Source organism: Coffea eugenioides, unplaced genomic scaffold (assembly GCF_003713205.1).
Source record: "Coffea eugenioides isolate CCC68of unplaced genomic scaffold, Ceug_1.0 ScVebR1_18;HRSCAF=85, whole genome shotgun sequence".
Taxonomy (NCBI): domain Eukaryota; kingdom Viridiplantae; phylum Streptophyta; class Magnoliopsida; order Gentianales; family Rubiaceae; genus Coffea; species Coffea eugenioides.
This window is the reverse complement of record NW_020862338.1, coordinates 787,826-811,870: the sequence shown is the minus strand read 5'-3', so window position 1 is coordinate 811,870 and position 24,045 is coordinate 787,826. Positions and strand designations below refer to the sequence as shown.

Genomic DNA, 24,045 nt, shown 5'->3' with positions numbered 1-24,045 from the left:
GATTCAAGCGACTTTCTTAGTTCAAAAATACAAACTGCACAAACATCAAATCTCAAACTTCAAATAGAAAATGAGATCGCGCTTGATTAAAAAGTTAAAATTTTGCAATGGGAATAAAATACTAAAACAGAAGTGTTGAATAAGGTCCACGATAGACCTGATGGGAAGACAATTTTGGTGGAACTAGTTCAGGAGTTTCAGAATAAATCTCAATTGTAGCGTTACAATTATTATTACATCAAGTAAATTCCTATCCGGATACCCAGCAGAAGACGGGAAACGTCAGTCCTGGACCTAACTTATCCTAGTCATAGACTCCAAAGATCGGTTATGTACATACAAATGCAACATGTAATTGAATCAGATAAAGAATCTATACTTTCTCAAAACAGGCTCAGCAATTTGATTTGTCATACTTCCAAGATATTTACAAAAGATCTCTTTTCAATGTCAACCTCATAAAGAAGGGACATCCTTTCATAGGAAGGTAGAAAACCGGTGTAAGAAAAAACTTGCAAAGTTAAATAAAAGGATATAAGCAAGAGAGGGGTTTAAAGGACCTTCTTGTCAAGGAATAATGGAGTAAAACAAGATAGAATTTAGAGGCTTAGATTGTTTTCTAGCCTAGTTTTCAACCTAAATTAAGGAATCAGAAATGCTTAGACATGTATGACAGTCAATATATGGCTACTTTAAGCTATAGATGAACATACTGGTTCTCACACAGAGCATCATTTGGAAATTCCAGGAGACGATATCAGTTAATAGAATATAACAGAACCACACTCTAATTGGTTTTCCATTTCCATAAAGGATATAATTGACAAGCAAGGCTGGAATATACAAGCTTAGGATAGAATCTATGAAATCTAATAACTTGTTATAAGTTGTACACGCAGACATCCAATAAAAATGTAGATGTTTGTCTACACCTGTATAATAGTTCCATCATTTTGGACAATGTGTCATTGGCCCATGGACATGTTTTAAATTAGCCATCCATAAGGAAATATTTGGATAGGCTATTTAGCATATGATATAAATCAGAAATATCAGCCAATATATATGAAGATGATGCTTATTGTGTACCAGATCTGGTAGACTTATGCTTTTGCCACTTACCCAATAATCAGATAACTACATCTTTTTTCTTTGGCAGGAAACTTAGATTGAAGTAAGAGCCTAGAGACCATGACAGGCATACTTTTCTGGTAATATCTCTACCATGTATAAACTCACGTAGGATATTCAAGAGGCATGCAATGACTTACTTTTGACGACCATAATTTTGGGAGAACTAAGCAATCAATGCATGTGCGAAATCTTTCCAGAAACTAAAGAACTTGTGCTCAAGAACAAGATCTCGACATGTACTCGCTGCTTAGCATGAATTCTAGATTTCTTTCAAGTAAATCAAGCTTAAAAATGTCCACAGTGTTTTTATTCCTTTTAACTATAATGTTAACTTATTCTGAGTTAAAAAACAGTTAGTGCCGAACGCCATTTTTTCTTTTCAATACTCAAGGACAAAGGCAATTGCTTGTGATTCTTTTAGCATCAGTTTTAGGTATAAACTTCCTCATGTACATCTCAAAAAGCTAAAACCAACTAAAAACAGGTCAACAAAACAAAAAAGTTTGCACGTGGAGGCTTCAGAAAAATCCCAGCAATATAACTGACGGGTATTTTACATACGTGCAAGCTAAAAAATACCGAATTACACCCGTTCACTGCAAGTATACAGATCAACTAGTAGTTTAGGGTATATATCGGGTCGATCCCACAAGGAAGAGTGAACAATTACCGGTATTACTAAAGCTTCTCTATTATTTAGACTATCAATGAATGATAAGAAATTTAACCTACTGCACTTATACAAGAAATTAACAAATAAAAGCTCCTTAGGTTGTGGTATCCCTAACTACTCATGCAAGTGTTATATTTGGATCATTGAATACTACATCTAGGCTAGTTATGGTGTAATTTCCTTATGCATTTGAATCCTACTTTCGTAGTGAATCAATTATACTTATAACTAATCCATACCTATTCTCATGGTTATGAAATTAGCTACAAGTTCATTTCTTCAGTGAAATTACATGAAATGAATCACTAAAAACCACATAGGTGCACCTCTACTTTCGTGAGTGTACTCCCTATGTTTAGCACTTCTTGAACTAATGTTAAATCTCAATTTTTATTGCAGAAATAACACCTTAGATAATCAGAATTAATGGTACCAGATTAATCATGATTTAAAGAGCCAAAGTGCTAAATAACTTGCTCAAATCATAGCAGTCAAATAGCCAAATAATAAGCACTAACAATCATAGAAAGTTCAACCAAACCCAAGGTATAAACTTTAAAGACACATATTAAATATAAAATCCAGAACTTGTATATTAACTAAACTTAGAATCAAGTACAAAAGATAAAGAGTTGGAAAGGAAAAATGACCCTTGTCACATGAGCTCTTTCCTTGCCTTCTTCATCTCCTTCTTCATCTTTGCCTAGCTAATAAACAAGAAGGATGAACTACTACTCTATACTAAACTAATCTAACAATAAGAGAATGGAAAAACTACATTTCTGCACTTCCAAGCTTCTCCCGTATGATTTCCAATGTCCTCAAATGTCTCTGCATATAAGCTGATGAAAAGTCCTTCCCTTACCAGTCAAAAATTTCTGCTATGATTCTCCAAATCTGAATTTGTTAAGGGAGTCAAAAATAATGGCTTTTGACTTGGAACCTTGGCTATATCTCTTCCTTATGTCTTCTGAAGCATGTGCAGCCTACGTTTTCTCTCCAACTCTAGCTGGAAAGTAGTGTGAAGATGAGAAAAATGGCTGAGCAAATTACAGAAATTCGGCTGCCATACACGTTTTTACTTTTGACCTCACTTCAACTGCATTCTTCTCCATGATGAAGGCCGAACTGGCTTTTGTGGAAAACACAAAAGTTGTAGCCCTTTGAATTAGCGTTCCAATGCTTCAAGAATCATCTTATTTGGAGATCGGTGGACGGAGATATGGTCAAAATACCATAGACTGGTCAATTCTGGGCTTTAGCTTTCGACCAACCAGATAAGTTTCTGTGTTTCGACCTTTTGACCAAGAAAACGGCTGAATTGGATTTTGATGTCTTCATACCGAATTTAGATATATCTCTTAGCTTCAAAATGGTACCAAGATCACCTTGATCCGATCTGTGTAGCTCCAGATATAGTCAAAATACTAAAACGTGTCAGAGTTGTCAAACCTGACTTTTCTTGCATTTTTCCTTTTACACTTCATATTTTATTTTCACCACTTTAATCCATCTTCAATCATCCAAATATCTTCTCAATGCACTTCATTTGATGATTGAATCATTAAACCTACAACATATGAAGTTTTTACCATAAAAATCCATAAAATGCAATGTTTAGCCACTTTAACATAAAATGTAGTTTTTTTACCAAAACCTTAGTTATTTTAGTTATAAAACTAAATAATCAAACCAAAATTAACTAATAAAACACACTAAAAAATACGTAAAATATATTCTTATCAATAACACTTAAACGAAAGTCAAATAACCAGTGCCAACATGACTAAAGTAGTTATTATATAATTACACTAATATTATAATAAAATATATAATTGTAATATATATATTATATATAATTATATATTAATTTTTTTAACGAGTAACAGGACGAGCTCCGTTTCTAAAGGGGAATCAGACTTAGGTTTCGTTCAAAACCTTCCAGGTTACTAGAGAATTGGAGAATTTCAAATTTTTAGATATAATTCCAAAATTCCAATTAGGATAGTAATGATCCAAACAAAAATTATGTAGTTTATTTCAATTCTCCGTTCCGAAATTCTCTTACCGTTGGTGGCTTTTTCTCCCCTATTTACCCTTTGGGAATGCAAGGGCGGTTGTTTGGGTGATGTGGCCAATTGTGATTAGCTGGTGAGTGGTCCCAAAATTTTGCCACTTTGTGATTGGTTCAAATGTCGTCGTCCTTACCACCTGCACTTTGTTCCCCCTATTTTCCTTTCTTTTCATTCTTTGCTTTAGCCGGAAGCAATGGGCTTGAGGTGACCGCTCCAAGTCACATCCATTCTTTGTTCCTCGTGAAACATGAAACATAAGATGCAACATTCACGAAATACAAGTCTGGCTTTTTTTCTTTTTTTTTTTATAAGCAATGAAATAAGATATAGGATACAATTTCACAATACCTTCTCATGAACTGTGCATACAATCCATTTAAAGTTCACTCGTACAATACTTGTATATTATTGGAAAAAAATTCAATGTATTAGTCACACAGGAGTTTCTGGTTACTTTAGCAATTATTAGATGATAGATGCATATATGAATGTTAACTGTGGTTTTCTAATATACAGACAAATTATAAATGAGAAAAAAATTTGACTTGTAATGACATGTGTCGAATTTGGTCAATGATAAAAAAGAGTAAATCTTTCCTACACTGACGGTGTATACACTATCATCGTTAGATTCATGACATGTGTGCAAAAGTTGAATTTCAAATTCAAATTATGCATAGTTGTCAATCATCCAACTCTGATAGTGTATACACTGTCAGTGTAGGAAAGATTAATCCGATAAAAAAACCTACTCGAGAAAATATTAAATGTGTATCGTAGCGATGAGCAGGGTCGTCTCCATACGGATTCAGAAAATCTATTTCTTTTAGATCATGAGTTAATGGAGGGTTTTTGAAAAGTTAAAATAAACAATTAATTCACATATAAGTAATTAAATGGAATTAAACTAAAATTAAATCTATAATAAGCATAGCTCTAGTCAAAGGAGTAACTTTTAGAAATGCTTCACTCAACTGATCCTTGATGCATGAATAAATTCAAACATTCATTGATAAACTAGTTATAGCTATCAACAAGCTTTGACAGTGACCTTTCCTTACTGTATCAGTAATCAAGGTATGATTGTTAACTAATTTCCTAATCAAAAGATAACCCTAGGTATGATCATAGGATTCAATCTTCCAATTGCATTAAAAATTAGAAAAGTCTAGTTCTAACCAACAAAAATATTACGAGAGTTTATTTAGATTATATTGTATGTCTCCTTGATACAAATCTAATAATGCCAGTCATCACAAGGATTAAAATAGTCAAACGATTATGGATTCAACTATTTTAATTGGTAGTAGATTATTAGGTTAATTTAAATATCAGACCCTTGATATTCAAAACAATACAATAATCATAAGGAGTGAAATCAGAAACATACAAGTACAAATGAATTGAAACACACAATTAAAATAAAAGTTCTAGTCAAAGGAGAAACAATTGATGCACGACTAAATTCAATCATTCATTGATAAAATAGGCCCTGACAGCCAAATTTTCCTTACTATATTAGTAGTCAAGGTACAATTGTGAACTACTTCCCTAATCAAAAGATAACCCTAGGTATGACCATAGGATTCAATCTCTCAATTGCATTAAAGATTAAAAAAAGCCCAGTTTTAACCAACAAAAATGTTATGAGGGTTTATTTAGATTTGATCGTATGTCTTCCGAACACAGACCGAATCATGCCAGTCATCACAAGGTTTAAAATAGTCAAAAAATTATGGATTCAACTATTTTAATTGGTAGTAGATTATTAGGTTAATTTAAATATCGAGCCCTTGATATTCAAACAATACAATAATGATAAGCAGTGAAGTTAGGAAGCATACAAATACCAATGAATTGGAAGAAACAATTAAAATAAATTCGATCTCATAGTTATATGTAAAACCAAATTCTCAAGTTATCCTTTGACTGGAAAAGGGCTCTAATTGCTCCTGATGCAGATGACCCCAGCAAAAAGATGAAAATTGCAAAAGTCACGTTCCGAGAGAGAAACAGAGAGTCGAAGGATAGCTAGAGAAAAAAGAGAATTAGCCAAACCCTACTTCTAATTTGTTCCCTACTTTTATAGCAATAAAAAATAATAGCCAAATTCTGATAGGAAAAGAAATTCTAGAAAAAGGAAAACTAGACTAGTATGTTTCATAATGTGAGTTGGAAGCTCGCGTCTGAAAAGCAATCTCAAATTGTATCCGATGTTTGAGTACTCTAACTCTTCAAAAAAAAAATCACACTTCAAAATCTTGTTAGCATCTCCTTGTTATTCTAACTTGACGAACACCTAACATAAAAACCTATGAATCTGATACTACTTATTGGTATAAAAAAATTTCACACAGCAGAAGCGATTTTTAACACATAAAGAAATATGTGAAAAGAGAAAAATAATTAAATTCAACAAATACTTAAAAATTTTATTAATCAAATCTCAACAATAAGACCAAGCCATAGTTTTTTCTCTAACGCCCGGCAACTAACAAATCTCACTAGGCTCTCAAATTTCTTGGAGCTTCCCCTTCAATCAAACAATGATGCATGCAATGTATAAAGGCATCCTGCAGACTCAAATTATAAAGAAAAGGAAACTCGCTAAACCAATTATCACTAGGACTAGACTTACCAAGACTTGACTGTTCAACCCACTAGGACATATAAAAGAAACCAATAAGTGTAAGGACTCTAATCGACCAAAAAAAAAAGTAAACTCCTTGAAGATTTAGGGTGCATTTGATGATGTTTGAAAATTGAAATCTGAAATATGAATTTGTTAAATTATTAAATTGTTAAGTACTAAATTTGATGTATTTGAGTGTTTATCATATTAAATGATAGGTGAATAGTTTTTCACTTATTTTTCAAAGCAAGTTTTTTTAAAAAAATTTAGTGCCACTTAATTAATTTGAATGTTCTATTTTTTATTATTAAATACATTTGAACATGTTAAGATCTAAACCTATTAATTTTAAGTGTTGAATTGAATTATCAAACAAAGCTTTAATCTAGTAACGCCAAAACAAGAAACTAAAATAATTAGGATATAAAATAGCTTAGTTTGATTTTCATCATGGCCTCTCTATTGTCATTACTTCCAATACTATCAATGATGTATAAATGATGTATCAATGATGAATCTCCATGAATAATTCGATTGATGTATAAATGATGCAAACACTAACTTGCAAATGACTCTAAGTTTCATCTTCACACAAGGTATTGTATGGAACTCGTACTTGTCAAATAATTTCTTGGCATCATCTCCTTTGTTGAAAAACTCAAATATGTTCACGCACTCTTCATCAAATATTCCATAATTTAATTTTTCCATCACCAAAAAAATTTTCTAAAAGCACAAAATCATAATTATTAGCACCAAAATTTCTAGCATAACTATACTTTCGTTTTGATTGGTTCATGCCATCAATCCAACTAATTAAAGTAGAGATACAACTTTCACTTAATCTCACAACTTCATAATTGGTATTAACCAACTTCATTAATTAATTTTTCTCCTTAAATAATTTATCAATAGCAAAAATCAACAATTTCTGTCTCACCAATGTCTTCAATGACCTCTTCAATTCCACCAATGACTTCATTTCATCTTTGTGCGCATCCATAATTTATGCAATTTTTTTTATCTGCCTCATTCAAAAATTCTTGTTAATAATTGCACCAAACAATGCATGCAACCTAGAATCATTAACTAATTCAAAATTTTCATAAATTTCTCTATCTTCTTTTTTATAGTGTAAATTACAGGGTTCGAATTTGGAATCTCTCACTTACAATCCCTCCCCCGAACCACCCAACCCATCCCTCTATTTACTTCCAAATTTCTCCATTATCTGTATACCAGTCTTAATCAAAATCTACTTTCCATGTATTACCAAATTTTGAAACATAACCATAATAAGGATCCATATCTATCACAAAGTCCAAAATATCTTGCTAAAAGATATGAGGCACATGAGAATAACAAATAAGCTTTTTGAAAAGCATCTCAAAAATTGATTTTCTCACAATTTGAAAAAAAAAAAATTCTATCTTCTTTTTCTTTCTTTTTTTGTCATCTAATTTGCACGATATCATAAATAGTCTGTCCTAAATCGCATTAGTAAAGATATCTTTACATTGGTTATCTCCGACATATGTGACCAGAACAATATCTAATATAAGTTGTCATCACACCAAATTTTTCGTCAGTAACCAATCTATACACAATGGATAAATAGGATCAAATGCCAACTAACCTGTTTGACGAAAGTATTCATCAGTAATATATCTCGGTTAATTTTTTGGACTCCACAAATTGCAACAAGTTCAACTTCAACGAGGAACTTAAGTTTGTTTGATTGTTGTTGTCAATTCCAATCACCAAAATTAACAACCCTGGTAGGGTATCCTTTTAAATCTCTACCAAACTACCAATTTTCCATCCTAATTGTCAATAACAAATCTTCTAACTTTGTTCCCTAATTTCGTGAACAAGCTCCATGATCAAAGCGCAGAGCTTTGAAACCACTTATTGGGACAAAAAAAAAGCACACAACGGAAACAATTTTGATACATATAAAAATATATGGGAGAAGTGGAGTTTATTATTAATCACACAAACAACAAGTACACCCGACTTTCATATTAAGGCTGGCATAAATCTAGGCAAAATTGCCTTTACAAACACCTGTCCTCTCATTTTTCTCAACCGATTACAATACTAAAACACCTTATATGTAGTACATAAGACTTTGGAAATTAAAAAACTACTAAAACACCAAACTACCAAACAGTTACTCTTACGTTAACCAAGTAAACTACTAAAATATCACTAGACTCGAACATCTAATTTAGAAATAGGAAACAATAACTATTAAGAAGACCCTCTTTTGGATGGCTTTATCTACAAACGACCACCATACCAATCTTAACATAACAAAATTCAGGTTTTAGAAATACTGTTCCTTTTCTTCTCCTTCTCTCTTCCTTCTCTTTGAAGAAAACTCTTTAACTAAAACTTCCTTCAACTCTCCCATAGAAAAGATTAGATTTTTCTGATCTTTTCTCATGGGAGGAGCCCTCTCTATAGTTTTTTTTTTTATTTGTGTGAATAAAATTTCTCTTAAGATTTTCTAGTGCTTCCCTCCTTAGGATTGTCTATGCGAGTTTTCTTCTCTCCTAAATTTTGTAGTGAGAGTTTTATTCTCTCTTAGGGATTCTTAGTGAGAGTTTTTGATAATCTTTTCATTTATCTTTTATTAGATTTGAGTTTTTTCAGATTTTGATTATCAGATTTGGAATTTTTTTGATCTATTCAGCAGATCTCACCATAATATCTGGGCTTGAAGCACTTAATCAGCAAATTTGCGCGAGTGGAAGCATGCACAAATGTTCGCGGAGTTACAATTTTTTTATCTTATTTTTTAAATTTGGAGCTTTACAATATAATTTTTATTGTTCTTCAGATTTGGAATATCCTTTCTTCATATATGTCTTTTGATATCTGTAGATGTTTGATGATGTAATTTCTGTCATTAGTGTGGATTTTAATGAAATTATGATATTTTATCAAAAAAAAACCTTAAAGTAGATTCAATTCTTTTGATGTAGATTACAAATCAAAACAATGTGACTTTATCCACCAATATTCCAACTATAAAATAAAGTCGTCCTTCCTTTAATTAGAGCTTGTCTGGATGTCGTTGTTTGTCACCCTCATTTGATTCCACCAACTTGGCCAATGCAATAGACATTACATAAATCATCAACCGCTATTAATTGATAGGCGTATTGCTCTTTCTACCCCTTGGTGGTTTTTGCCAGCCACATGATTCCGCCACATTAGCCCCCAATTTTTTTTTCTTTTTTTCCAAATAATTAGTAGTCAGTGATGTTTAGGGCTGTTCATATACACCTCAGATTAATCTACGTGCTTAATTCATCAAGCCTTGCCATATTGCTATGATCAATTATATAACATGCTTCAATTTAGATTAGCAAAAGGAACTTATCTTTGCATAATATGCATTGCAATCATTCATGACCTGAATGTGAATGATTCGAATTATTCATCCCAAGTCTTTTTTGTGAATCATTTCTAGGGATTGCCAAAAGATATTTGACTAGAAATATTCTTGTCGTTACTTTCACTCATATTCGACAAAAAAGTGGATTCTAGTTCCAAGTAAATTAAGTGTGTGCATTATTTTTTCACTTTACTCCTTGCGAGTTGAGCAATTCCCTAACACAATTAGCCAACAATTTAAAAGGTACATGAAAGAAAATTATTTTCATAGGAGATGGTGGGTGGTGAATCCAATAAAATAAAATTTCTCACTCAACAAAAATACAAATTTATAAATAGCAGTGAGTAAGGTCGTATTTACAGGGACTAGTGAATTTATTTTCTTCACAAAATCAGGAATTAAGAGGGAAGTTTTGAGAAACTACACCACACAATAATATAAAAGAAATTAATAATGAACAATGAAGTAAAACTAAATCAATGAAAACAATCCTTGTAGCCAAAGGAGTAATTTCACCTTTTGATTTAATCAATTGATTGTTGATGCAAAAATCAATTTATATATTCACAAATAAATTGGTTATGATAGTCAATATGGTCTGATTCTTTGCCTTTCTTTACTTTCTCAATAATTAAAACAAACTCTTTAATTACTTCTCTTGCCAACAGACAATTATAAACAAGCTCTTAGGATTTAATCTACCGACAACATTAAGGTTAGAAAAGTCATCGATTCTATCCAACAAACTCATGATTTTGTTCATTTAGATTGGATTGTACATTTTCCCGACACAAAACCAACTATGCCAATTGTCACAAATATTAAAATTATCAAACAATTATGGAATTGACATTTTAATTGGCATTAGATCATCTAGTTAATTAAATATCGAACCATTGATATTAAACAACATAACCATGAGCAGTTAATTTAGGAAATATAAAAATATTCATGAATACACAAAATAGTAAGAATAAATTCTTTCTCACAATTTTTTCTGAACCAAAGCATTAATTATCCTTCAACTAGAAACCAGTCAAGAAAAATAAAAATAGAGCTAGAGTTTTTGTTCTCGAGAGGAGAGAGAAAGTAGATAAGATAGTTGTTGAAGAAGTTTTATCAAAAACATAAGAACATGTTTAAAACTCCTAAACATTATACTTCACATAAACAGAATCAATCGTGGCCTCCATGATTCTTCAAGAGATAACTTCTCATAACCTTGAAATTTCCTTACCAAACGTGCCACGTTCTTTTTCAACAAATCTTCTGAAATTTTCTCTTTTAAACATAGTTTAATCATGAATCCTGAATTCAACACAAAAAAAAAAAAACAAATTATGAGAAGAATCAGTGAATTAGCATCTTGCCAAAATTAAGAACCCTAAATTCAACACAAAAGACAAAGTATGAGAAGGATCAGTGAATTAGCATAATAATTTTCCAAAAAATTAAGAAAAGAAAAGTCCAAATAAAGCACCTATTAAATTCACTGTCAGGAGAAGAGGACAGTCTTCCAGTCGTCTTAAAATTTCCTGAATATTGAAAACAACCACTGAGAATGCAGTAACATTTAGCAGCTGGACGAGCCAGCAGTTTATCTCTAAAGCCAGAAGACATTTGTCATGTGACAGAAGCAAGCATGTGCAATTTATATTCTCTGTTTCTTCAAAGTTCCAAAACTATTAAAATTGTCTCCTACTGATTATATTATCCCTTTGGCCAAACGCCCTTTCATACGCAACACTTGTTTTAGGCATTTCACTGTTCTCAACTTCGTGATTTGACCATCTCTTTTTCATTAGTCTAATTTGTCTCAACTTTTTTGCGCACGTCATGTTGACATCACCTTTCTTCTTACCTATCAACTAGGAGCACTAAATATTTTTCTAGAATGTTAACAAAACATGCTAGAAGGCCAGTCGTCACTATGGTATATTTCTTTTTAGCAAGACTAATAGATTTCATAAGTACACACAAGAGAGGGGGTGTGGGGGTGGGTAAGGGGATTAGAAGGCAATAAGTCAATATCAATAGCTGTAAGGAAGCACCAAAACTGGCCATGAAAACACTCTATATGGTACTGGTTTAAGAAGAGGGCAGAGTGCATTTATAAAGTTGGAGAGGAGAGCCACGAGGGATTTCAGGCACAACCTCAACTTAAATGCTCCCAAAACACAAAAAACCCTATCGGAAAGCATCAATAAGCGCAATGGAAGTATGTTGTATACACTGAACTCTAATCCCTTATGTGCCATCAAGCCATCTTGTTCTTAGCTGGTATAGGTAATAATTAATGTCAGAAACTCAAACTTTGTCCTTGTCTTTTCACCACCTTTATTTCTTGCCTCAAAATAATATGAACCGTGGTCCTGCGTCCATTTTCTTTACTTTTTAGCCTTACATATTCCAGCAAAACTTTCTGAACTTTAGTGCAATCTTTCTTTTGACATACAATAATTAGGCAACCATGTGAAAGTTTTTGGACTCCGTAGCACTGTTTGAGGTCAAGGTTGAAAGGAAAACACTAATGATTGTTTTTGAGCAGTGTTGGGGAGATGTGATGGTCCTGCATTACTGCAATACCACATTTTGATTTTGGATGGACAAAATTTATGAATATTGGCCGTCATATTTAACATGTGCCCTGGATATCTGTCTATGAAAAATTTGAGCTAAATATTCCCGCTTGTTCTTTTCTCCTAAACAATCCCTACCTATGACTTTTAGCTTGGGATCCAGTTGTCAAGTTCTACTGTGAATTGCGCTGTTTACGATGCCATTGAAATAATTGCCCATGGATGACTCACATCAGCCATGTCTATATTGTTTCCTGCCATTTCAGCTCTCAAGCAGAAATGTTCCTGCTGGCCACGTGATTGCCTTGCTGGCTAGTGCATATTGATAATGTAGATTTGCTGTTCTAGCGATCTATTTGCTTCCATCAAATTTTGTTGTTATCTTTACTGAGATTCCATCACACGTTCTTATGCAGGAGAGGGATGCTAGTTCTCTTGTAAGGTCCATTTCTCTGTCGCCCTCTCTTTTATTGCGGTCCTCCTCGTCAAATTCGCAAGAATGATTGAATTTTGAGCCTGCCAGCTTGCACATGTACTAATCCAACTATCTTATTTACAATAGGAATAATTTCAGAAACCTCCCCTGAGGTTTCTGACATTTACACTTACCTCCCCTATAGTTTGAACAATTACACTGACCTCCCCTGAGGTTACTAATCCTTTACAAATTCAGTCCAAATGATTAAAATATTATTTTAGAGAGTGAAATTAGAATTTTGTACTTGATTTATCCTTTGTGCCACATGTCCAATGAATGACAAAGTATTACAAATTAATTAACAATTATTAAATTTTAACGAGCGTAGTTTATAGGCAAATACGTATTGCCTTTTTAAAGTACCAGCTCTTTACATGTATTTTACTTTCAAACATTTACTTTATCACAAATATTTATTCTCAAATACAGATTTGTATTTACTCTCAAATATTTAATTTTTGTTAAACACAAAACCTACCAGTTTTTCTTCCGTAGAAATATTAATATAATATAACACTTTTTCAATTTCAGTTATAAATATTTATGTATTTAACATAAATTAAATGATTCAGGATAAAATATCCATAAAGAGCCAATACTTTACTCATGTAATGGATGAAAGTCATAAAAAATTAATAGTTTATGAGGCCATTTATTTTTTTAAAAATATTTAATTTATATTAAATAGATAACCTACTAATTTTTTTTGCAAGAATATTACTTTAACAGTTTTTAATTTTTAATTACAAATGTTAATATATTTATCATAAATTAAATATTTGAAAATAAAATATCTGTAAAGAGCCGATACTTTAAATAGGATATCCGTATTTGCCTATAAACTACACTATTTAAAGTAAGGAGTATAGTTTATTGATTTAAGTTAAGGAGTGTAATTTATTGATTTAAGTAAGGAGTGTAGTTTATAGGTAAATACGCATAACTTATTTAAAGTACCGGCTCTTTACAAGTATTTTATTTTTAAATATTTAATTTACAATAAATATATCAATATTTGTAATTAAAAATTAAAAGGTGTTACAATAATATTCTTGTAAAAAGAAAATCGATAGGTTATCTATTTAATATAAATTAAAATTAAAAAAAAAAAAGAAATGGCCTATAAAATGTTAATTTTTTATGACTTTCATCCATTACATGAGTAAAGTATTAGTTCTTTATGACTATTTTATTCTGAATCATTTAATTTATGTTAAATACATGAATATTTGTAACTGAAATTGAAAAAATGTTATATTAATATTTCTACGGAAGAAAAACTGGTAGGTTTTGTGTTTAACAAAAATTAAATATTTGAGAGTAAATACAAATCTGTATTTGAGAATAAATATTTGTGATAAAGTAAATGTTTGAAAGTAAAATACATGTAAAGAGTTGGTACTTTAAATAGGCAATATGTATTTGCCTATAAACTACGCTCGTTAAAGTTTATTAATTGTTAATTAATTTGTAATACTTTGCCATTCATTGGACATGTGGCATAAAGGACAAATCAGGTACAAAATTCTAATTTCACTCTCTAAAATAATATTTTAATCATTTGGACTGAATTTGTAAAGGATTAGTAACCTCAGGGGAGGTCATTGTAATTGTTCAAACCACAGTGGAAGTAAGTGTAAATGTCAAAAATCTCAGGGGAGGTTTCTGAAATTATCCCTATTGATAATGTAGATTTGCTGTTCTAGCGATCTATTGGCTTCCATCAAATTTTGTTGTTATCTTTACTGAGATTCCATCACACGTTCTTATGCAGGAGAGGGATGCTAGTATTTTCTTCTCTTGTAAGGTCCATTTCTCTGTCGCCCTCTCTTTTATTGCGGTCCTCCTAGTCAAATTCGCAAGAATGATCATAGTTTGTTTGGATAGAGAGAATTTGGAAAAAAATATTTTGCCTCACAAATCCCAATCACCTTTTTATCTTCCCAATCACCTTTTTATCTCACACACATCACATCACAAAAAGTGCTACAGTAAATATCTCAAATAAATCATCCAAAGAAACTCTTATCCAAACAAACTCTTTTGAGCCTGCCAGCTTGCACATGTACTAATCCAACTATCTTATTTACAATAATCTCGTATCATAAATATAGTGTCTACCAGCCTCCAGATTTCAAGTCCCAATTCCTCATGGCAATCCCTTCATTGACCCAAAACTCTTCTTCCTACATTGAAGGTGGTGATGAACAAACATTAATGTTTAACAAAGAAAAAGAAGATGACAGTGATCAAATCCTCTCTGTGCTCCCTAGGGAAAGAGGGTGGTTAAGTGAGCACATTCACTTGTACCAAGGTTTTTGGTGTCCCACCATAGTTCTCAAGGGACTCCTAATTCTCCAGAAACATTTTCGGGCACAACCAAGTGACATTCTCCTGGCCACATTACCAAAATCGGGAACAACCTGGTTAAAGGCACTTCTTTTTCAACATAAGTAGATAAAGAGCCGAAGAGCTCTGATGACCTGGATGGTTTTCGTCGTCCTTTCACGTGCCAAGCATGTGAGTCACCAGCCTTTTTTTTTCCGCGCGACGCGCCAACGTCTGCATATACTTCCTCTCTAGGGTTTTCGTAAATTTCCTCCGCTGCCGCCGCTTTCTCTCTTCTCCCCTTCTCTCATTCGCCCGACCTTTATCCTCAGAAGCTAAACCCATCCCAACGCCAACAGATTACTCGCTCGGTGCTGCAGTTTCACTACTGCTGGTGGCAACAGTAGTAGTAGTAGGTAGGACCATAGCTGTCACACTCAAATGGACCAAAATGGCACCGTTAATTCCCGTCATCGTCAATTGCTCATGTAGTAGATGTTTTTGGTCCATCGTCAATTACTCTTAGTTTTGTCATCGTTAATTCCCGTCAGTCGTCAATTACTAGAGATTGGAGTTTGTCAACGAGTAGTCTGGATTGCTCACGTAGACTATTGATATTGATGGAGCTAGGCCTTTACTGCCGCTACGCTTATTGGTGCTGGAGGAGGAAAAGGAGAGCTAATTATGTGGTGGTGCCATGGAGGAGTAGTGGTGGTAGAAGGTAACTCCTTAAATTTGCCTGTTTATTTTCGTTTCTATTTTTTTCTAATTTTTAACCTATATGTCCTCCTTTTTTTTGCCCTCTTCGAGATGATCTGAAAGAAAAGCTTCAACTCCAGATCTTCAAGCTAAAGTAGTAGAGCGAGGTATGCTTGATTTTCTCCACTTTTTTTCCTAATTATTTCATTTCATTGGGATTTTTTTTTCTGATTTTTCCTAAAAAAGAAAGAAAACAGAAAATCGTTCTTTTTTTCCCTTTTGTTTCTTAGGGTATTTTTTCCATTAATTGAACTAGGATCTACTTATTTTTCTAAATTTGTATGGACCATCTAATCATTTTCATTTAGTGCCCTTTATTTATTATTGGTGATTTTTATAAATTGAGTGCTTAACCTTTACTATTGTAGGTTTGACTGTAACAATCCTAATAGCTATATTAGTAGCAGCAGTAATCCCAAAAAGAAAGATGGATTCCTTTAGGTTATGCCACCGTCAAGCAAGAGGTACTTTTTTCCTCCTCTTTTTTTTTTAGAGCATTGGTTTTATGTGTTCAATTTTTTTTTAATGTTCCTTTATGAATTGACATTGTTCTTTTTCTTTTTTCTACCTCTTGGATTCTGAATTTTTCTCATGAGTTTTGAATCAAGGAGCTGGAGTAATTGGGTCCCAATAAAGGCTGGTGAAAGATGTTGTCCAGAGTTTTGTGGATGATGACCTTGTTTCAAAAGACAAGATAGGGACTACTGTGAGTAAACTTGTCCGTATGGAGTTAGAAACATAATTCATATTTGACATTCTGTAGCTGAACATTGCATAGAGTAGAGCATTGGAATCACTGCATTTGCTGCTTCTGATGTTTTTTTTGTTATCATACACTTGTGCTTTGACATACCAGAGTAGTATATGTTTGCGCAATATCTCAGTTTTTTTATTGTTTAAATTCCAGTGCAAATATTTAGGTAAAATTAACTTGGAAAAAAAAGACTGTCCTTGATGATTGATGTGATAATTTGGTTTCCCTTTCTTTCCCTTTAGTTGACTGTCAGTTAAAATTTGCAGCAGTGTGGCCGCAAATTAAAATAATCTCTAATTTTGTTGCTTGTTACCTGGCATTTGCTTGCAGTCTATGCCAGTGTCAGGGCTTTTGTTTTTCTTAATCTAAATCTTCTTTTCTGTGTTATAAATGTTGAAAAAATTATGGGATATTACTAATGTGATATTTTCTTGAACTGTTGGGGTTTTTCCATATTGGATCAGCATCGAGGATTGTGGGGTACAAACTGGGTTTGGTGGTTAAGGGCTTCCTTACAAGCATTGGTTTTGGACTATTGAGCTGATCATTATTTGTTGACTGGCAGGAGCACAGCCGTGTAAAAAAAGGAATTTTATGTTCTGTTTCTTCTTCTTCTTTTCTTTTTTTCTTCTCCTGGTAGGGGAGGGTTGGAATTTAGGAAGCAGGATAGGGGAAGGGGGATTTGACCCGGGACCTCTAGATCCTGGGGTCTCAGCATCTGTTCTCTTTCAGAAAGTCCAGACTTTTGGGAATGTTATGTTCGTATAAGCTACTTTGAATTATATAAATGTTAAACTGAAATAATTGATTATCTGGTGGCCATGGTGTCGTTTTTCGTCTGGCTGTTGTGGTCAGTTCACTTTTTTGGTATCTGTTTTTCATTATTGACTCCAAGTATGCTTGATTTCTGCTTTTCTAACATTGGGTGTGCTATGGTGGATTCTATCCTTTCTTTTTTCTATCGCTCAGCCATACACATCAGCTATTAATTCAAAGAGGAGATTAATAAATAAGTTGGTTTTAAGTTCAATTTGTATGCATTATCAGGTTTTAAACATCAGCGTTTGTAGTTCAAAAATTCTGGAACATATCTTTGTATGTTATTTTTTTTTTACTGACATATAAGCACACGAGGATATCATGTTTACTAAGATACTGATTTAATATTGCTATCATCAGTAAACAATTCAACTGTGTTCGTGCTACTGTATGGCCAAATACTTTTATTTCTATTCAAAAAAAGAAAAAAGAAACATATGTTGTGCAAGTATGTCAAAAGTATGGAAAACACATTAATGAATTAAAAGGTGATGTCTTCAGTTAAAGACAAAAGTGTATGGACAAGTTACACCTTCAATTGTTTGCAATTACCTATTCTTTTGCAGTCCATTCTTTTGAGTTTTTTTACTGTTATCTCATTGATTTGTATTCTTTTTAAGTATATCCTATTCTTTGACATATCATTAGATGTTTTTTCACTAATTCAAGCATCAACACTTTTTCTGAAATGATATGTCAAAAATTTTGTAACATTTAATTTACAGGTATGGAGTGTTTTGGTTTCTGTAAGATATCATGTTGCGTTGCTTAGACGGTGTGAAGCATTTACTTTCTGCTGTTGTCAATTGCTGTGATTCTGAAATTTATAAGCAACCCCGAGGATTAGAAAATCTTGAAGCTCTTGCAAGGGAGACTGTCTGTATGTCACTCAAGACTGATTTCTAGCATTGTACCAAGAGCCTATATTATGTCACTTGCATTTCTTTTTTCACACTGAAGGAAACGAAATTGTTACTTAGATCACGTAGCCTTATTTTCATTGAATGGCACGTGCTTCATCAACATAATTGTTGCGCAAATTGAGAAATTAATTTTACTTAGTTGAACTTATGGCATCTGACTGGACTGAAATTTCTACTGCTGATTGGCCAGGGGTGATTTAAATTAACAAAGACTGCAGTATTTGCTCTATGCTATTCTTTTCACAGTGCATTTAAGCTCTGAGTTAAAGCTGCATGAGGCAAAAATAAGTTACCAGTGTCCATATAAATTCTCAAAGACCGAAGGAGTTTCTCTAGCACTTGGTGACTCCTCCTTCCATGTTAATATCAGGTGCCATGTCTTAACTTGATGCAAGCTCAGGCCACAGATTGAACCATGGCTTCTTTTGGAGAATTGGTGTCATATCTAAGGAAAGGCAAAGGTATACAAGAAAGTAGTGGCGTAGAAGATATTAATCATGAAGAGACCACACTTATTTGAAGCACATGTAGATGATTTAAATAGTCTTGAAGATAGTAGACATGATCATCTAGCTGGTTCTTACTTCGCATATCTCCTATGTGATAAATGGTCTAACAAAGATGTTGAGGTTTGCAGACCTTACAAGTGTTTTTTGAAAATGTGGTGCATTTTCTTAGTAGTAGATTGCCTAAAATGGGGCCATCTGGAGAGTTTGTCTTCTTTGTACCGTGCTCAGCTCATTTTCCTTGACTAAATGGAATTTCTAATATTCAGAGCTTACTTCATTTTCGTGCTGATAAGAATTTTTTTTATATCAGTTGTCTACCAGTTGTTCTGATTTGGAAATTTTGCTGTTATTTTTTTTTCTTTTCCCCCTTTTTGGAAAATCTAGCTGCAGTCAGTGTCAGTGAGATAGAGGCACTGTATGAATTATTTAAGAAGATCAGCAGTGCTGTGATTGATGATAGGCTTATCAACAAGGTAATAGATTTCACTGTAAGTGGTACAAGTGCTATTCAAACATAGCCATACTGTCAATGCACTGACTTGTACTTTTTCTGTCTCAGTTACATCCCTCATGTTTTTGTTTTTCTATATTTTGTAGTTGATTTATGTTTTTTCCTTAATTATGCTAATTAATTGCTTTGCAGGAAGAGTTTCAACTTGCACTATTTAAGACAAATAAAAAGGAGAGCTTGTTTGCTGATCGGGTACTTTCTGCAAATGTTGAACAATAGAATTGATATGTTTGATTCATGTCTGTCTCCATTAGGAGTATGTAGCTTTTCTGAGCTGTTTTCCGACGCCCCCTGTTCTCTTTGTGCGGAAAGTATTCAAACTTAGTCACCTTTCCTTTTGATAATCGATGACAAAATCATTAAAAATTCCCAGGTATTTGACTTGTTTGACACAAAGCATAATGGGATATTAGATTTTGAGGAGTTTGCACGCTCTCTTTCAGTCTTTCACCCAAATGCTTCGATTGATGATAAGATTGAATGTAACCATCTTTCTTATTTCTTCTTTACGCCGTTGTTTCATGCATATACTCCCTGGTATATCAATATATCTCTTTCAGTTCAGTAAAAGATTCTTATTTTTCTATTCTGTGCTCCTTTTCATTTTATTTACCTATTAGTTGACATTTAATTATTGTGGCCTGTGGTCGAACTTGCCTTAATTTGAATGCGGATTTTGTTGTTCATACCTTCTCCTCCTTTTCTTTTCACCAAGTCTTCTGAATCTCTTTAGTTGCTCTTTATTGTTTCAGGTTTTGCTTTGCGGTAGAAAACAGTTGATTCTACAACAGATGAAGAGCAAAATAAAGGCTTTTTTAGAGCTGCATATGTAACTTCTTCCTGTATCTATATTTCAACAAGTTATAATTTTGCATATCCTTGCATTCAACTTGAACAGTAGCCTTCAGGTCATTTCAGGGATCCTGCTGGTGCCATTGACTCTCGCGCTGACCATCTTTATGTTTTGGCATGTTTATCTTATTCTGCAAAACAAGACCACAATAGAGGTTTGCATTGGTGGTGATAGTATTTTTTTTTCATCTATCTGGCATCTGATCAAGTTTGATGACCACTTCCTACCTTTTTTACCGTACAGTACCATGAAGGTGTGAGAGCTATGTGGCTTGCTGAAAAATGAGGTTATCTGTATTCACATCCATATGATCTTGGTACTTATGAGAATATGATATCAGTAAGTCGTTTCTCTCTTCTCTTGTTCTTAGTAGCAAATAAGAGAGCCTAGAGTAGGCACTTCATTTGGCTGATCAAATTAGGCTTCTTGTGCATAGAAGTTTACTAACTAATACTGTAGATATCATGGTACAACATGCTCTCCGAGATATGGTCTTAGCTTTCTAGGCATTTATACGTGATTTACTTGACTTGCAGGTTTTAGGTCCAAATATCTTTTGCTGGGTATGTCCCACCTCAGAGCAGATTGGTTCTGGCCTTCGTTTCCGCACCAACAATCTGATGGTCCTATATCATTATTGATGATAATCAAATTATGGTGTCCGCATGCTTTCTTTTTGGAAATACAGCCATTAAAAAAGTGTCTTGTGTAGCTCCTCCTTACATCCACGTTGTTGCAGAAGTAGTCAAAGTTGACTGGACTTCTGAAGCAGTCAGATGTAAAATAGGACCCTCCTCATGACTTTTTTTTTTCTTTCAAAAGTACCATCCTCATACAATCATGTACAAATGACAGAGTTCCAGGCTAACTCACAGCAACTTCAAGTAGAAGAGATAGGCCAAAAATTGTAACTTAAAGATGTTGTAATGTTGTGACTCTCAGGAAGTGTATGAACCATAATTCATTTAGTTGATGTTTTGATTGAATTTGTTGCAAAATTTAGGTCCCGACTCTGAAATTGGAGAGTTTTATATGGGGCTTCTATTTTCCTTTGTTTGATGAGTATTTGAAATGTGATTGATGAAAGCATTATTACTAGGAGGCATAAACCGCGTGATGTGCATTGGAATGAATAAAAAACATGCCTAATTTAACATAGATTCATGAAATAAGAATGTTTGGTGGATAATAACCTTTATAGTTTATCAAGAATAAATATTCTTCAGGAGACTTGAGATCCTTGGTCACATATTTGTCTTCAGCTAGCATTTTATCTAGAAGAGATGACATTTTATCTAGAAGAGATGACCGCTGGCGAGTATTCTTCTCAGAAGTTGTCATGGCGGCAACAACAGGATAGTTTATCAAAAAGGGCCTTATCAAAAAGAGCAGCCTTTATGGGTGAAGCCAATGCCTTTAACTACTTTCCAGTCCTACAATTTTCCAGTTTAAAATAGTGTCTTGGCACTCCGCCAGCTTTTCTAAAGCTACTACAATCTCCCAGTCCTGCAAATACAAAGCAACAAAGGAAATTCATAAATCATGATATTTCCAGTTTATTAGTAGGAGAGAAATGACTGTTAGTAAAGGATTATGCCACCATCAATGAATTACGGAAAGATCTGAAAACAGTTCAACAATCTTAGAACTCTTTGCGTTAGCGAGATATTTCTTTATATTTCACAATTTTAGAACTCTTTTATTGTTAGCCAATTCAACTAAAGAGGAATTCAAAAACTGTACCCATTTCATTTTTATTTCATTGATCAACTCGATTAACTCATAGTCAACTAATATGAGAATTCAATCACTTTTTTTTCAAACTACTATAATCACAATTGGATCAGTATTGCTATATATAATGAAAATGCCTTCAATTTAGCTTAGTATTTCCCTTTTTGTCCTATGAAGCATAATATATACTTGTGGTCACACTCTATGTTTCTACACTTCATGAAAAATAGTAAACTTGATTCTCATGTTAAACAAGAAATGGAGTGAGATAAAAGAAGAATTTCCCAAGTTCCAACGAAAGTAGTTCTATATCTCGACAGTACTTTTTCTCTCTTATAAAGTACGATATATTTAGATCATCACATCCTACGCTTCTGCACTTCATGAAAAATGCTGAACTTTATTCTCATGCTAAACGAGTAATAAAGTAAGATAGGAGAAGAATTCACCAAATTTTAACTAAAAAAATATTAACTTTAAATCCTAGCAGTACCTCTCTATAAATCTAAATAAATATTCGTACTATTTTTGTAAAACGATTTTGCCGTCTACTTATTCATGTATATTTATGCTTAGCTGTGTACACATTATTAACCAACAAACATTTTTGTTCCATGAATCCACATGCTTAAGGGGGCATATTTTATGTTTATCCCAACGCGCAACGCGCGTTATATGCCTCCTAGTACCATAACAAATCGTACATGTATCAGTCATCCCGATCAAAATCCTTTGCTAACGGCAAACCCTCATGAACTGGTTCCCACGCTGGAATCATATGCCGCCGCGAATCCTGTAAACCCAAAGCCACCCAATTCTCTCATGCACACTCACATTCCTTACAACTCTTTACCAGAATCAACAAAATCTTCAGGCTGCCATATTGTTTATGTTTATCGAGACCCGAAGGATGTGTTAGTGTCATGGTGGCACTTTGTCAACAAGCTGAAACCCGAAGCAGAGCCACGAATTTCATTAGCAGAGGCATTTGAAAAGTTCTCTAAAGGTGCTTTACCATTTGGATCATACTGGAATCATGTGTTGGGTTATTGGAAAGCAAGTATAGAATGGCCTGAAAGAGTATTCTTTCTTAGATATGAAGACTTGAAGAAAGAGCCTTGCTTCCATACAAAGAGATTAGCAGAATTCTTGGGGCAGCCTTTCACCACAGACAAAGAAGGTGAAAGCCTGGTGAGTAAAGTGGTAGAGTTCTGTAGTTTTAAGAATCTGAGCAATCTGGATGTGAATAAAACAGGATCACACTCGGTGGTCGGGTTTCGGGTCATAGAAAACAAGATCTATTTCAGGGAAGGTCAGGTTGGTGATTCCCAAAACTATCTTGAAAGAGAAATGATGGATCATTTGGATCAAGTTACTGAAGAAAGTTTTAAGAAATTTCATTTGAAGGCGTTTTCCTCTGAGGATGATGAGAAGTCAGAGGTGTCTACTGCCATGTGATTTTAGACGAGGAAAATTGTGCATCCGCGTAATTGTTAATTGTCCAGTGCCACTATCTCCTGTTGCAGCAACAGGAACATGAGAATGTCATTGTGGAACATCAGAATGCCATTTCCAATTAGGATAAGAGCAAAGCTGTTGACAAAATAAACCAAGTGTGGAAGAACCTATTTACTTATTTACTAGTTTTATTAGAGGCAGATTTCAACGGTTAAGTTATTTAGGAGTTTGTGTTTTATTTGATAATTTCTTATTTTACAAGTCCGAGAAAGTTATAGATAGAACATTTGTTGAGGTATTTTCTTAAGAAAGTCCAAAAACATCGATAAGATTTTATTATGGTGTGATTTTGTTCCATTATTTGAGATTTCAATAATAGTAGTGTGTGTTATTTATTTTCATCCCTCTTTCATAAATATT

General features: G+C 33.4%; 2 protein-coding genes and 1 long non-coding RNA gene across 3 annotated transcripts; all 3 read left to right on the top strand.

The window, feature by feature from the left end:
- Nucleotides 1-18,393: 18,393 nt before the first annotated feature.
- On the top strand, nucleotides 18,394-20,349 carry LOC113756015 (calcineurin B-like protein 3). The gene is made up of 5 exons (XM_027299842.1): nucleotides 18,394-18,517; nucleotides 19,460-19,542; nucleotides 19,713-19,772; nucleotides 19,954-20,062; nucleotides 20,333-20,349. Exons 1-5 carry the CDS (start codon nucleotides 18,394-18,396, stop codon nucleotides 20,347-20,349), a joined length of 393 nt encoding a protein of 130 aa, XP_027155643.1.
- Nucleotides 20,350-20,356: 7 nt separating this feature from the next.
- Nucleotides 20,357-21,383, top strand: LOC113755998. Its single transcript, XR_003465823.1, has 3 exons — nucleotides 20,357-20,587; nucleotides 20,677-20,772; nucleotides 20,970-21,383. It is a non-coding gene; the product is annotated as an uncharacterized LOC113755998 (long non-coding RNA).
- Nucleotides 21,384-22,842: 1,459 nt separating this feature from the next.
- Nucleotides 22,843-23,627, top strand: LOC113756014 (cytosolic sulfotransferase 17-like). Its single transcript, XM_027299841.1, has one exon. The coding sequence runs from the start codon at nucleotides 22,843-22,845 to the stop codon at nucleotides 23,623-23,625; it is 783 nt and encodes a 260-aa protein (XP_027155642.1). The 3' UTR covers nucleotides 23,626-23,627.
- Nucleotides 23,628-24,045: the final 418 nt, after the last annotated feature.